Source organism: Lonchura striata, chromosome 2 (genome assembly GCF_046129695.1).
Source record: "Lonchura striata isolate bLonStr1 chromosome 2, bLonStr1.mat, whole genome shotgun sequence".
NCBI lineage: Eukaryota > Metazoa > Chordata > Aves > Passeriformes > Estrildidae > Lonchura > Lonchura striata.
Genome location: NC_134604.1, coordinates 111431487 through 111444038, shown reverse-complemented (window position 1 = coordinate 111444038; position 12552 = coordinate 111431487). Strand labels below are relative to the sequence as shown.

The 12552-nt window shown below is 41.3% G+C and overlaps 1 protein-coding gene across 1 annotated transcript in view; it reads right to left on the bottom strand.

Annotated features, from left to right (window-relative positions):
- The window catches only part of LOC110475681 (V-set domain containing T-cell activation inhibitor 1), a 29461-nt gene that overhangs the window by 759 nt on the left and 16150 nt on the right, over positions 1–12552 (bottom strand). Inside the window, exons 3-6 of the mRNA XM_021540009.3 lie at positions 9221–9303; positions 8757–8809; positions 3981–4319; positions 2825–2860 (exon numbers count right to left, since the gene is read on the bottom strand). Coding sequence (XP_021395684.2) covers positions 2825–2860; positions 3981–4319; positions 8757–8809; positions 9221–9228 — 436 coding nt within the window. The 5' untranslated portion in view covers positions 9229–9303. The remainder of the gene's footprint in view (positions 1–2824; positions 2861–3980; positions 4320–8756; positions 8810–9220; positions 9304–12552) is intronic.

Genomic DNA, 12552 nt, shown 5'->3' with positions numbered 1-12552 from the left:
TAGGATGAAAATACATTTTCATTCTTCCTGCTCAGGGCCTGAGGGTGATGTTTTGATTAAGAGTCCCTAAACAATGGTAATAAATATTAAAAATCTAGGTCACACACACTTCAGGTGGTAGCAGCACTGTGGGCCACTCTTGGTACAAAACCCACAACGTGGCCACAGAGCACAAGTCACCCTTGGCACAGGAGGGACCTTCAACCTGGGCTGGATGTAGTAGACAAGTAAAAAGAGATTTTCAATCCCTGACTTAAAAAGAAGATGGTTTTTTTCCCCTATAAGAGTTCCAAGTCCTTCTCTGTGAAGAACAGGCTGTGTGTTGATTTTTATATACCTGAGGGCTGTTCCTATTGCTATGGGATCAGCTGTCAGTATCTCACTGGGATTAATTTCTCTCTAGCCAGGGTGCTTCCCCCTGTTCCTGGAAGGAGTTTGTGATCTTAATGTGTACAGAGAACATCAGGTAGTCCTCAGTAATGCCTTGAAATAAATGTAGGGTTATAACAATAAGCCTCCTAGTCTTATGTGTCTTCTTCCAGGCCCAAGCACTTTAATTCATAGGAAAAGTGCTAAACTAGTTTTATTGACCCAGAAGGAGACTTGCAAGACATTCAGAGTGAAAATAAAATTTGCCTCTTTAAAGTAGTTGGGAAAAATAATCCATGCAGTAAACAAACAGATATGTAGCCATAGTGAAACAGATGAAAATTTTTTCTGCTTTATGTAAAAATAATATTTGTTGATGTGGTTGATTGTGAAATGTGAGAACTGTTTCTGTATAGAATGCATTTGTTCTCAGCAGGTTGTTTTTTAATTTTCCTAAGTCCCTTCTGAAATAACAGCTAATATAAAACAGATTCCCTTTCTCTCTTTCTCTCCCTTTCTCTCTTTCTGAAGAAATTGCTGGAAAAAAAGTGGGGGGAGAGCTGTGGCTGATGATTTTCTTTAAAAGAAGTTGACAACAGGAAATATTCCCCTTTTTGCAAAAAAAAATTTCCCTTTTTGTAAAAAATTACACTTAAAAAGGCTTTTGTTCTTTTCTCATCCCCAAGTCCCTCAAAATCCTGCAGTACAAGAACCATCAGATGTCAAAGGTGTGTGATTCAGTTTGTACTCCTAAAGTGAAACACACCCCTTTTGTTTCAATAATTTATTTATTTTCCTCAATGAAAATGCCTCTTCATTATAAGAAATAGTTTGTATTCAGGAGTAGTTGTCAGGAAGGTTTTGGCTGAGTCAAACATATATACAACTATCTCATTTAAATACAATTCACTTACATTTGGTTTTGAGATTCTTCCACTGCTTCTGCATTAAGAAGTTTGATCCTCAGTAATTTTTGATTTCTTGTGGAAGGTAACAGCTAATTTCTAATTTCTGTTCTATTTGCTTTTATAAAGTAATGTGAAAGCACATAATACCATCTTGAATTTAACTTCATGTTTTTGAAAGACCTTTGGGCCAGCTAGACTACCTAGCTTAGGTCTAAAAATGGATAGTTCCTGTATTTTTTCAAGTTGTTTTTTGCTCATCAGGCACAAGAATTGCTGTTTGTTTGTTTAGTTTTTTTCCTTGTTCTGTGTGATCATGAGATAAAAGACTGGAACATTTCTCTTTCTTAGTTTCTATTTGAGTTTATAACAGCCTAATCTGTCTGTAATGTCATAGTGTGGCTGAACTTATCACATTAAATGTAATATAATAATTACTATGTAAAGGATCTTATCTTCCAGCCCCACTGAGTAAAATATACACTGCTGCTCTTGATTTTATATGACAAAGTGTTATAGGTTTAATGACAATTTCAGACTTTGTAGCACTAATAAGAATCATTTGACTTGCAAGGAAGATTTTTAGGGAAGAACTTACTGACAATGGTATCTAGAAGCAGGACATCCTTTCTGCATTGAATTCACTCCAGGAGTTTTTACAAATTACCTTTGTGTAGTTACTTCTCTGTAATGAATAAACCTAGATAATAACATCTGCACTATATTGCAATATTGCCTTTGGATGAAATCGACCTTAATTTACCAGAAGAGCTTATGTGGAATCATTAATAATGTTTGTTTTTTTTTTTTTTTTAATATTTATTACCAAAAGGACCCCCCAGATCTCTTGATCTGGTAGTTTAACTTTAGAACTACCTGAGAGGAAGCTGTAGCTAGGTGGGCGTTGGTCTCTCCTGCCATACCTCAAATGAAAGGATGACAGGAAATGGCCTTAAATTATGTCAAGGGACACTCAGATATTAGAAAAAAAATCACTGAAAGAGTGGTTGTAGGCATTGGAGTAAGTTGCCCAGGGAGGTGGTGGAATCCCTATCTCTGGAAGTGCTCAAGAGGCACCTGGATGTGGCACCTGGGGAGTGGTTCAGGGTTGATGATGGTGCTGCTGTGCTGGTGGTGGGGCTGGATGACCTTGCAGGTGTCCCACAGCCTTGATGATCCTGTGGTTTATTCACACCAAGGTAATTTACAGAGGCCTTAACTCCCAGAATCGAGTGCCTTCCGTGTTCCTTGCTTTTTAGTGATTTTTATGATGCTCATACTGGTGAGTGTCTCTCTGGACTCGACATTCCTGGCACTTCAGCATCCTTCTCCCTGCAGCCCAGGTCTGTCTCAGTGGTGAAGATGTTTTTCCCTATCTGGAACGTGTTTTTCCCTGTCTGGAACAGCTGTATTTTGCCAGGATTAGTGAGGGAGAACAAACACCCCAAGTTTATTGGACTTTATGCAGCACATTTTGCCAATCTTACCAATATAAAATAAAGCACAGCATAATCACCCAGACACTTGCAAGTTAAGGAGTGTTGCCTTACCAGAAGGGGAAGGTGGGTCCTCAATCTTAGGTAGAGCTGGGAAAAAACCCCACAATAATCAAGGTTAATTGTTTGAACCTAGAACTTGCTCTATTTTTCTGATAATTGATCTAAGGGTTAATGTTATTTTTTTTTTACATTTGTCAAACAAACTTAAAGTATGATCACAGAATAATATCAAAGACATCTTACCGCTCCCAAAATTTAGATGATGGAAGCATTTTGATTCTGCATTTTCAAAACATCATTTTTTTCATTTTGAAAACTGCAAAACATTTAGCTTTGACATTTTTTGAACAAATGTTATTTCACTTTACATTTAGAAAAAATTTTCCTCTTGAGAATTATGTGCATTAAAAGAAAGATATTAAAAGATTTATATTATTTGAAATTTTTTTTTCTATTTTAAGCAGAAGTAAATCTATGTGGTTGAGCATGATGAAAGTTTCCAGCTGATTTATTCAAGCAGGACACCTTAAAAATGTATGATTTGTTTTGATGTGTATCCCTTTTTTTTTAGTTTTCTTTTTCAGTTGGTCAGCTGGTCAAACTCAATGCCTCATCCTTCTGGTTGCTATGCTTGTAGGCATTATTTGGCATTATTCAAACATATGTTAGGGTCTCACTCATTTTCCTAAGGAGGAAAATTAAAAATTCTTGTTGTATTTGTCCAGCCATGCCACCAGATCCCCATCTTCCAGCTGCAAGGGAAAAGGAAAGCAGCAACAGGCTGTCATTCCTTGAAAGGGTCTGTGACCTGGACTTTGGATCCAATTGCCAGAGACTGAACTTCTGCTTCACACACCCACGTGCAAACAGTGAAATTCAAATTCCTCTGGGGCAAAGTGGATCAAGGACAGTACAAACCCATAAATAACCAGATGCTTAAATTCAGGGACATTATTCCTTAATGTCTCCTCAAAGGGAGGATGAAGAGGCAAGTGCCTTGCCTTTAGGAGACCTGAAGTACTGAAGCTTAACAAAGAGGATTTATCTTTTCTTTCTCACATATTCTTCCAACAAAAGCAAGGAACAGAATGAAACTGAGTTAAAAATTGTTTTAAAAATTGAAGTAATCCCTCTCAATGTCTGCATATGGCTTATCAACAAGAAATGGTACACTCAACTCACTCCTCTGTACTAAAAAAAATCTTACCTGATACATTGAGTTTAATTGTAGATTTCTTTGTTTGATAGCTCTCAGTTTGTCTGTAGATGCAGGAGTATTCAGCATCGTCCCATAACTGGACATTGGAGATCTTTAAGGAAAGGTTGCCATGCTTCATCTGGTCCAGAAAAAGACTGGTTCTGCCGTGGAACTTTTCATCCTGGCCCTTCAGTGAATCCTGCCCGTTCTGAAAGAAGTGCACCAGCTTGGTGCCAATCTGCCAGTAGAGCATTGACTTGGAAAGAGTCAGCTCCCCAGGAAGGGTGATGGTGCAAGGCAGAACCACAGTTTCTCCAACAAATGCGTGGCACGTGGTGTCCAGCTGCCCTGGAATAAAACCCAGACAGTTCCATTAGCAGAAAGAGGGACACAAGGTTTCCTACAATTTGGCTCCACCACATCATTATTGCTACTCTCCCTCCCAAGTTCTCTTGTTTCCAGCCAGGAGGGCCATGTGTGCTCAGAGCCCAGCCAGCTGTGCAGCAGGACAGATGTTGCTATGTGCAAGTTGCCTCCACTTTGTAAGTGTGGCTTTTGCTTGAGCTTGTTTCCCCTTCGCTGGTGATTTTTTCTTCCAGCTTTTGGGAATCTCAGTCTTTGGGGTTAGGTGTCTGATTTGAGTTTAATTAATAGGTCAGTTCACAAGAGGAAAAGGGGATGCAGGGAAGTGGGGGTGGGCAAATATGATGAAACAAGTTCTGGTTTTGTAGGAAGTCTGGCTGAAAAATGGAGAAGTGTGAAAACAGTTCTAGATCTGATGAGTTTGGTCTCCCACAGCTCCCATTATTTGGCTGCCAGATCACAATTCCCAACTTTCAAGCAATGTGCTGGAGGCTCCCATCCTCCTTTCCCTGCAAAATCTTGCAGAGGGTCTGAGAGAAAAGAGCTTTTTCCTGCAGGTCTGGCTTGGTTCATCTTGCTGATCCCTGTCTCGTGGTCTCTCATACTCTTTGGTGTTTATTTCCAGCAGCCAGAAACAAGAGTCTGTCATTCCCACTTTAGAGAAATGGTTTTTCCAAGACTTTGGGGAGACTTGGTGGGTGTCCCTGACATCAGGCAGAGGTATCACCAACCTTCCCAGCCAATTCTAGCCCATGCAAGAGGCAGGATGAAGGCATCCTGCAGGTGGGCAAACAGGGACACAGGCAGGGCAGGCAGCCAGCTGCACCCCACTTACACACACCTTCATTTAATATCTTTGGTGCCAATTATTTCTATAAATCCTTCCAAGTCAGCTGAAAGCAGACTAAAACTTGCAAAAATGAGGGAGTCTGCCACTATCAGGTAGGACAACTCCTAGCAGTTTGTAGTGCCACATTTTCTAGGGTAGACTGGGTAATGAAGAAGATTTTTCTGTATTTATAAAGCATGAACAACTAGGTATTTCCAGCACAGAATGTGGGCTTAAATTAGCACTCTGACCAAACCTGTTGCATAAAATAATATTATATATTAAAATGCAGAATAATTAATTTGGATGAAAAAGTTATTCCCAACACTGACCAGAACAAAAGCAGTGCGAGTCTGTGATTGCACCAAAAAGAAGGGCTAAAATTCACTGTGAAACAACTCAATCTGCTTCCATGGCCAAAATTTAGTAAAGCATAATATTGAAACATTGACTCAATATTGAAATAAATATTCTTGGTTGCACTGGGGTCACTCCTGTGTTCGTGGCTTGCATCAGCTCTCTGCATATGTCAGGCTAAAGACCAAAGAGAGTCCCAGTTTCCCCTTGAAGTCAGTGACATCAGCCATGGCTCAGCTTGTCACATGCTCAGGCCTCTGTTTCCATATCAATCAGCCTTCTTTGGTGTCACACTGTGTTTATCCAGACATAAAAGCAGAAGGAAAAGCACAATCCAGACAACTGAATGTGAGAGCCAAACAAATGTCTGGTTATAACTCTATCACCACACATCTGCTTTTATTTTGGTTTTCAGAGTTTTCAGCTGAAAATCCCAGCCCAGTTTGTCCAACAATGTCAGCTTTTAGCTGAAAAAAGATACATATCCCAAGATTTTGTTCTGATTAGTGGTGGAAGGAGAATCCCCTTGTTTTGTGGAGGGCTGAGCCATTTGGTCATTATGCTTTGGCCATGGCAAAAAATTCTTCACAGGGAGATTAGACCTGGGAACAGGCTGCCCAGGGAGGTGGTGGAATCACCATCCCTGGAGGTGTTTAAGGAAAGGCTGGATGTATCACTCAGTGCCATGATCTGCTTGACAAGGTGCAGTTTGGTCATAGGTTGGACTTGATCTCAGAGGTCTTCTCCAACCTAAGTGATTCTGTGGTTCTGTGATTTTCAGAATCTATCAGTTGCTGGCCAGGTTTTGCTTCTCAAAGGCCACTGCAATCAGTGACACTCCCAGGCAGGGCCATCAGCTGTCCCCAGCACACCTCAAGGGGAGGAGGAGAGGGAGCAGCCTGAGCCCCTTCCCTGAGCTGTTTGGGACTGAAATGTTGGAACCCTGGATGCTGAGAATTTAAAACTTTCTGTGCTGAAAGGCACAGACCCTCAAGAGAACACTGCATTGACCTGAGGCTGTGGAGAAGGCTTCCAAAATGGAATGACAAAACTGGGATTGTGGGTGTGGGGTTTGAATAGAATTGTGTAATATCACAGGTTGCAAAACTTAAGAGTTTAAGGTTTTAGAATATAGTAATAGATAAAAAGCAAGATGGAGGTTTTAGGGCAGAGGCTGCTCCTTCTTCTTCTCCTCCTTCTCCAGGGGTTTGGGTGGTTTTGTGTAATTGGACAGAAAAGTCCCCATTGCAGGACACAAGTGATTAGTTACTGGATTAAAAGTAAAACTGATTTAGGTGTCATTTCTTAATTGGATAGTTTTCCCTTGAGACCTCATAGAGAGAAAGAGATGTGGCCATTTTGTAGCTTGTTAGAATGCTGTAGAACTCATGACTTGTAAGATTGTAATATAGATAAGAAATAATAAACATTTAAACCAGAACATGAAATACTGTCTCTAGTGCTTTCATCCCGATCCTGACAGGCAAAGTCAGTCACTGCTCAGCAGTGTCCCTGGAGCAAGGCCATGTATGAAAGCAGATTGTGGTTCTGGCTGCCCCTGACCGTGGTCAGGAAACCACAGTGGGAGAGGAGTGTGCCTGAGGCTGCAGGGGTTGGCAGGCAGGGGAAGAAAGGAGCCTCCAGAAGAGGAGGGAGTGAGACTTTCCTGCTGGGAAAAGTCCTGTCTGCAGGGTGCCATGAGGAGAGAGAGTGCTTGCAATGCACGGTGTTGTACTTGAAGAAAAGATGACCAACAGAGCTTGTAGGTCTATTCAGAAAAAATGGACAATAAGGATTTTCCTAATGGATAACAGAGGGAGAAGGGTGTGGGTCCTACTTCCTGGCTGTGGACACCTGTGCATTTGATACTGGTTTTGGAGGTGCAGCTATTTGCTCTTGATTCTTTTTCTGAAGATGGAGGACACCAGTATTTACCAAATCTGAGCTGAGCCAGACCCATTCCCTCCCTTCCATGACATGGTGTACAAACCTTGTAACACTCGTGAGGACTCTATGAACACCCACAGGGCTCAGCACACCCTGCCCTCGCTGCTTCCAGCTGGTAAAATCAGGGCAGAAGGAGGCAAAAAAGGAGGCAGTGGCTGGGATAAGAGCAGGTGACTGCAATCTGCTGTAATGAGTTATTTAATCAGCACACAGCTGTAAGAAATCTTTTGTAGATGGGGAGAACAGAATTCTGGGGGCAAATCAATGTGTTCATATAGAAGCCAGTCTTGAGAAGAAGAGTAAAGTCCTGCTGAAAGCTGGTGGTGCTTGGTAAGCTTCCCACTAAGGCAGGAGATGTGGAAGCAGCCTTGTGGTGGCAGCTGCTGCCGAGGTATGAAAATCAGGTTTAATAATGCTCATCTTACCTACCAAGTAAGCTTTGCACATGGAAGGGGCAGCTCTCCATCTTGGAGGAGATGAATGTTGTGCTACACAGCTTTCACTTGTAGATGTGAGGCTTGAATGGAAAGTGGGATGAGTTTATTTTGTGGGTTCCTTTTTAATTATGTGTTTTAAATATTGCTGAAATGTTTAAGTCTGTTTAAGATGAAGTTGAATGTGACAATTTAGTATTTTCTCATTCCTGTAATGAGAAAACACTCCTGCTTCAGTAATTGAAGTGTGGTGCAGGGAAGCTCATGAAGATTGGGCTTTTTTGTTCCCCCCTTGTTTTCCAGGAGAAGTGTAGCATCCTTACCCACCGCAGTGTCTGGCAAATGTGAGGCACTTCTGGGCAAACAGAGGAGTCCTGACCACACACAGAGGTTCTACTACTGCTGTCTTTAAATGCCAATAAGGAAACTGTATCTTGTATAAAGTTCATTAGTTTATCCTTTTCATAGGGAAGATGGTATCTAATTAATGTAAGGTCAGAAAGTCAACTCTGCTAGAACTAAGCAGATGCAAGATGGTTTGGGGTTGTAAAGGATGAGATTCCAAGTAATCTTTAATATTATTAAAGTGGTGGGGTACTTTTAAGGATGTGGCAGGTTAAACTTTCTAGGTAAAGGTTTATGGCTCTGAAACACCTTAAATTTGAAAACCACTTCTTTTGGATACAGAACTTTACCTGAGAGTTATGACCTGTACTCCCAAACCTTGGACTGTGATGAAATATATGCAAAGCAATGCATTTATTTGCTGTTTTTCTCCAAGATTCTGCTTGTACCTTGTGTGTTTGTATGTAAATGCCTCTGCAAATTCCTAGGTGTGCACTATGGAATATTTACCTCTGGGCAGAGAGGCAAGCAGTGAGCAGGCAACCATCCAGAGAGCAGTCTCCCTAATGAGAAGGAGAGAGAAGAGAGAAAGGTCAAATGCTTTGTTAGAATGCTAGAGCAGAGATCAAAGACCTTTTCTCTGGTGTAATTTATGCCATTTTTCCAAGCTCCCTTATCTGTGAAGATAATTTAGATATGAAGCTGGATGGGTTAGAAACCCTAGCTTGTTTTGCCATCTAGTCTTGATGTGGTTTTTATCTCCTGCCTGTAGAACTGAGGTTTCTCAGTGTTCATGATGGGACAAGGCTTCATTTGCCAACACCAGACCTGTACTTCCATCTTGCCTTCACACACAATGTTAATTCCATCTGTGTAGTCATAGTTTGGTCTTGAGATTATTTTCTGTTAGTAATTAAATGAAACTCTTTCTGCTCCCAAACTTCAGCTCCTTCCAAAGGAAAAGCACGGCTTACCATTTCATTTTTGTGCCTCCCAGCCTTTGGGAATCCGTCCCTGTCAGGAGCTTCACCAGATGCTTCAGCTGCTGCTTGTGTCTCTGCAAAAGAGTGAAAGGCTCTTAATTTTTGTTCGATGTGTTCCTTTTAAAAGAGAATAGGTTATTTGCTGCTGCTTCATTTGCTGTTTTCTTTCACTTTGTGGGTGTAAAATGTGGTGTGTAATTATATAATTTCTGGGTATATATTATTTGCAGTCTGTGTATGTGGATTCACTGTGTGTTTGCTCTTGCAAACACTTGCAATACAGAGAATGTATTTTGCTGTGTAGGACAGATGTGAGTCACTAGCCCTCAGCTCTCAGCCTGGTGAAGGGATTTTTGTTCTGCAGCCAGCTGAGAGCAAAGAAAGTGGAGAAACCTGATGGGTGTTGTATTTGTCGGGAGGTGTAGGCACCATCCTACAAATTGCTAAATACCACCAAAGCCGCACATCTCCCAACAAAATAATAAGCCTGTAGGAAAATGAAAAGACTTTCTTTGAGGAGGCTTTTAAATCAGGTACTTTCTCAGGAAAAAAATCCAAAATGGAGCAGGAGTGTAGAAGGAAACAAATGTGGAGTTTGGCCTTCCTTTTGCCATCTTCATAGGCTCTTGTAGATTAAGGGGTCCAAATATCTGAGTGATTGTTCCTCTCTGTGTGCTCCAGAGATGATTCTGATGGTGGAAGCAGTGGTTCAGCCAAGGTTCTTTTCCCACTGAGGGAGCTCTGTGTGGGGAAGGTGCTGGTGCTGTTGCTCCTGGCACAGTCTGGATTCCTGGGGTGAGCAAGACCTGGATTTGTGTTCTTCCTTCTCTCCTCATGGCCAAGCCCTGCTTATGAATTGCTCAGTAACCCCTTCCTGGGGCAAACAAAAAAGCCATTGTTTGCTTTTTTTGAATTAACAGTGTGTCCTGCCTGTCTCTGTGGTTGCCTCCCTCCCCAGAGAGGAGGTTAATATTTTGGGCAAGGGTATACATTTATGGGAGTTTATTCCATATTTGTTTCCTTCCTGTCTACCTGTTGTCAATGAAACTGAGGCACTGATGGTCACTCCCATCACGGAATCATTTAGGTTGGAAAAAACCTCTGAGGTAGTCTAACCTTTGTCAGCAGACCACAGTGCCGTGTCCAGTTGTTTCCTGAACACCTCCCTGTGCAGCCCACTCCAAAGCTTAACCATCCTTTCTGTGAAGAAGTTCTTCCTGATATCCAGTCTCAACCTCCCCAGATGTGGTTTGGGGCTGTGTCCTGTCATCGTGGTTGCCTGTGCCAAGAGAAGAATTTATCTGCGCTCTCAGCTTTGTGCAGATGTTCCATTCCACAAAAGGCTGCCAAAATACCAAGGGGCAAGGCAGAGCTCCTGAAAGCTGTATAATTCTTCTGGAGTAATTTTCTAACAGTTTTGATTCTGACTCGAGGAAAACCCTGGTGGTTGTTCCTGCACAGCTGGTTTGTGTCCCTGCCTTTGGCTGGCTTCCTCCCATGGAATCCCTGTGGATTTTCTGGTTCTCAGAAATGCCCCTTTGGAAGTTTTGGACTGTGGAGTGACCGAGATCAGAGTTGTGATACCAAATTTTGTCTGAATTGTGTATGTTGAGCTGTCTTGCCACCCACATGCTGGTGTTACTTCCCCACTGAAGTTAAGCTTGTGCATGAAAAGAGCAATGCAGGTCTTTTTTTAAGGAAGCAGAATCAAACCACAGGAATGCTTCAGATGGTCTAACTTCAGTATTGTTTAGTTGAAATAACATTTCTTTCTGGTTTGAGGTGACTTAACTTGATACTCCTAGTACCGTAAAGGAGAGATCTGTTCCTGTCTGTTCAGCTGAGCTGGTTTAAGATGTTTCATGCACTGTGTGGATAAGCACAGTCTCTATTTGAGATCTCATTTCTTATTTTCCATTTCTGGTTTAAATAAAATGGAAGTGAGGAAATTAACAGTTTTCTTTCTAATTTTTTTTTTCCAAATTTAAAATTTGACACATTTATTGATCATTTAAATCAGCTGTAGGAATTATTTAGGACTTCTTCTTTTTCCAGAGGTTAAAATAATTAACTGAATAAGGCTTTGCAATGAATAATCACTTCCTGAAGAATTCAAATGCTAATTAGTAACTCTTTAACACACTAAACTACCTGAAATAACTAAGGTATTGGGTGCAATTAAAATACATTATTAAATTATAAAATGTATGATTAACTTATAAAGCCTATGATTAAATTGTAAAGTTGCATCATATGTGCAAGGCCATGTATTGAGCACGCTACTCAGCCTGCATTAAAATTAATCAAGTAGTGAAGTAACCCAATGTTCCCAGTAGAATGGCAGGGCTTTGTGTCCCAAAGCAAATGGATTCCAATTTTCCCTTTCCAGTGCAGGAGGGAGGAGGTGAAAAACTGCTGTTGAAGTTATAATGCTCTTGGGAGCACTAAAATTCTCCCTGTGTGGTGACCACAGGGTGTGACACTGACATCAAAGTGGTTGTGAACTAAGTGGGCAAGACAAACTGAAGGAACCGATTTATTTTTTCAGCTCTTCCACTTCACCTGGCACCGTCCAGCACTGGGCACTGAATGAATGGTCATACAAGGTGGAGCAGACAGCAGTAGAGAAGGCACAAATAATTATGGAGAAAGCAGCATTAATTATGAAAGGATTAGCCAAAATCACCTAGCAGATGAATAAAGGCCGCTGCCAAGGTGGAAGCTTCTCATGTACCTGGCACAGCTTGGTAGCTTAGTCATTGGTAATTTTTCACGTATGCTTTTTATTCCCCTCCCTCTTTTGCATACCTTTGGCTTTTGAAAACAGATTTCTGCAAAGTGACTGCTGTTATTGGTGCTTGTAGGAGGGTGGGGGAGGCACCTTTCTCCATGACTTTGTGAAATCCCGAGTGTACCCTGAGCTGAAAAATGCCACCTTGCTATTATCAAGGCAATTTTCTGTCATTTCTCTCATGTAACCACAGTAACAGTCCTATTACCTTTAGGCAAAAGCCATTAGTTAATAGAAAGCTAATGAGTGAGTTTGCAAGTGGAAATTGCAGCCTGGGTTCTGAGAGAAAGTTTTATGATGCAACAGCCTGTACCGAAACTCTGTGATTACTTCTGGTCTTATCTGAAAGCAACCTCTAAACAACATGAGGCATCATTTACAGACCTCTCCTACAATTAGCTCAAGGAGAGAGATTTAAGACATCTTGAAGAGGGATACATGCTGATCCACAGTCAAAAACAACAGTGGCTTCCTCTTCAAGGATTCTGGGTTTTGAAATTGCCCTAATTTGAAAGCAATCTTCTGGAGGTTT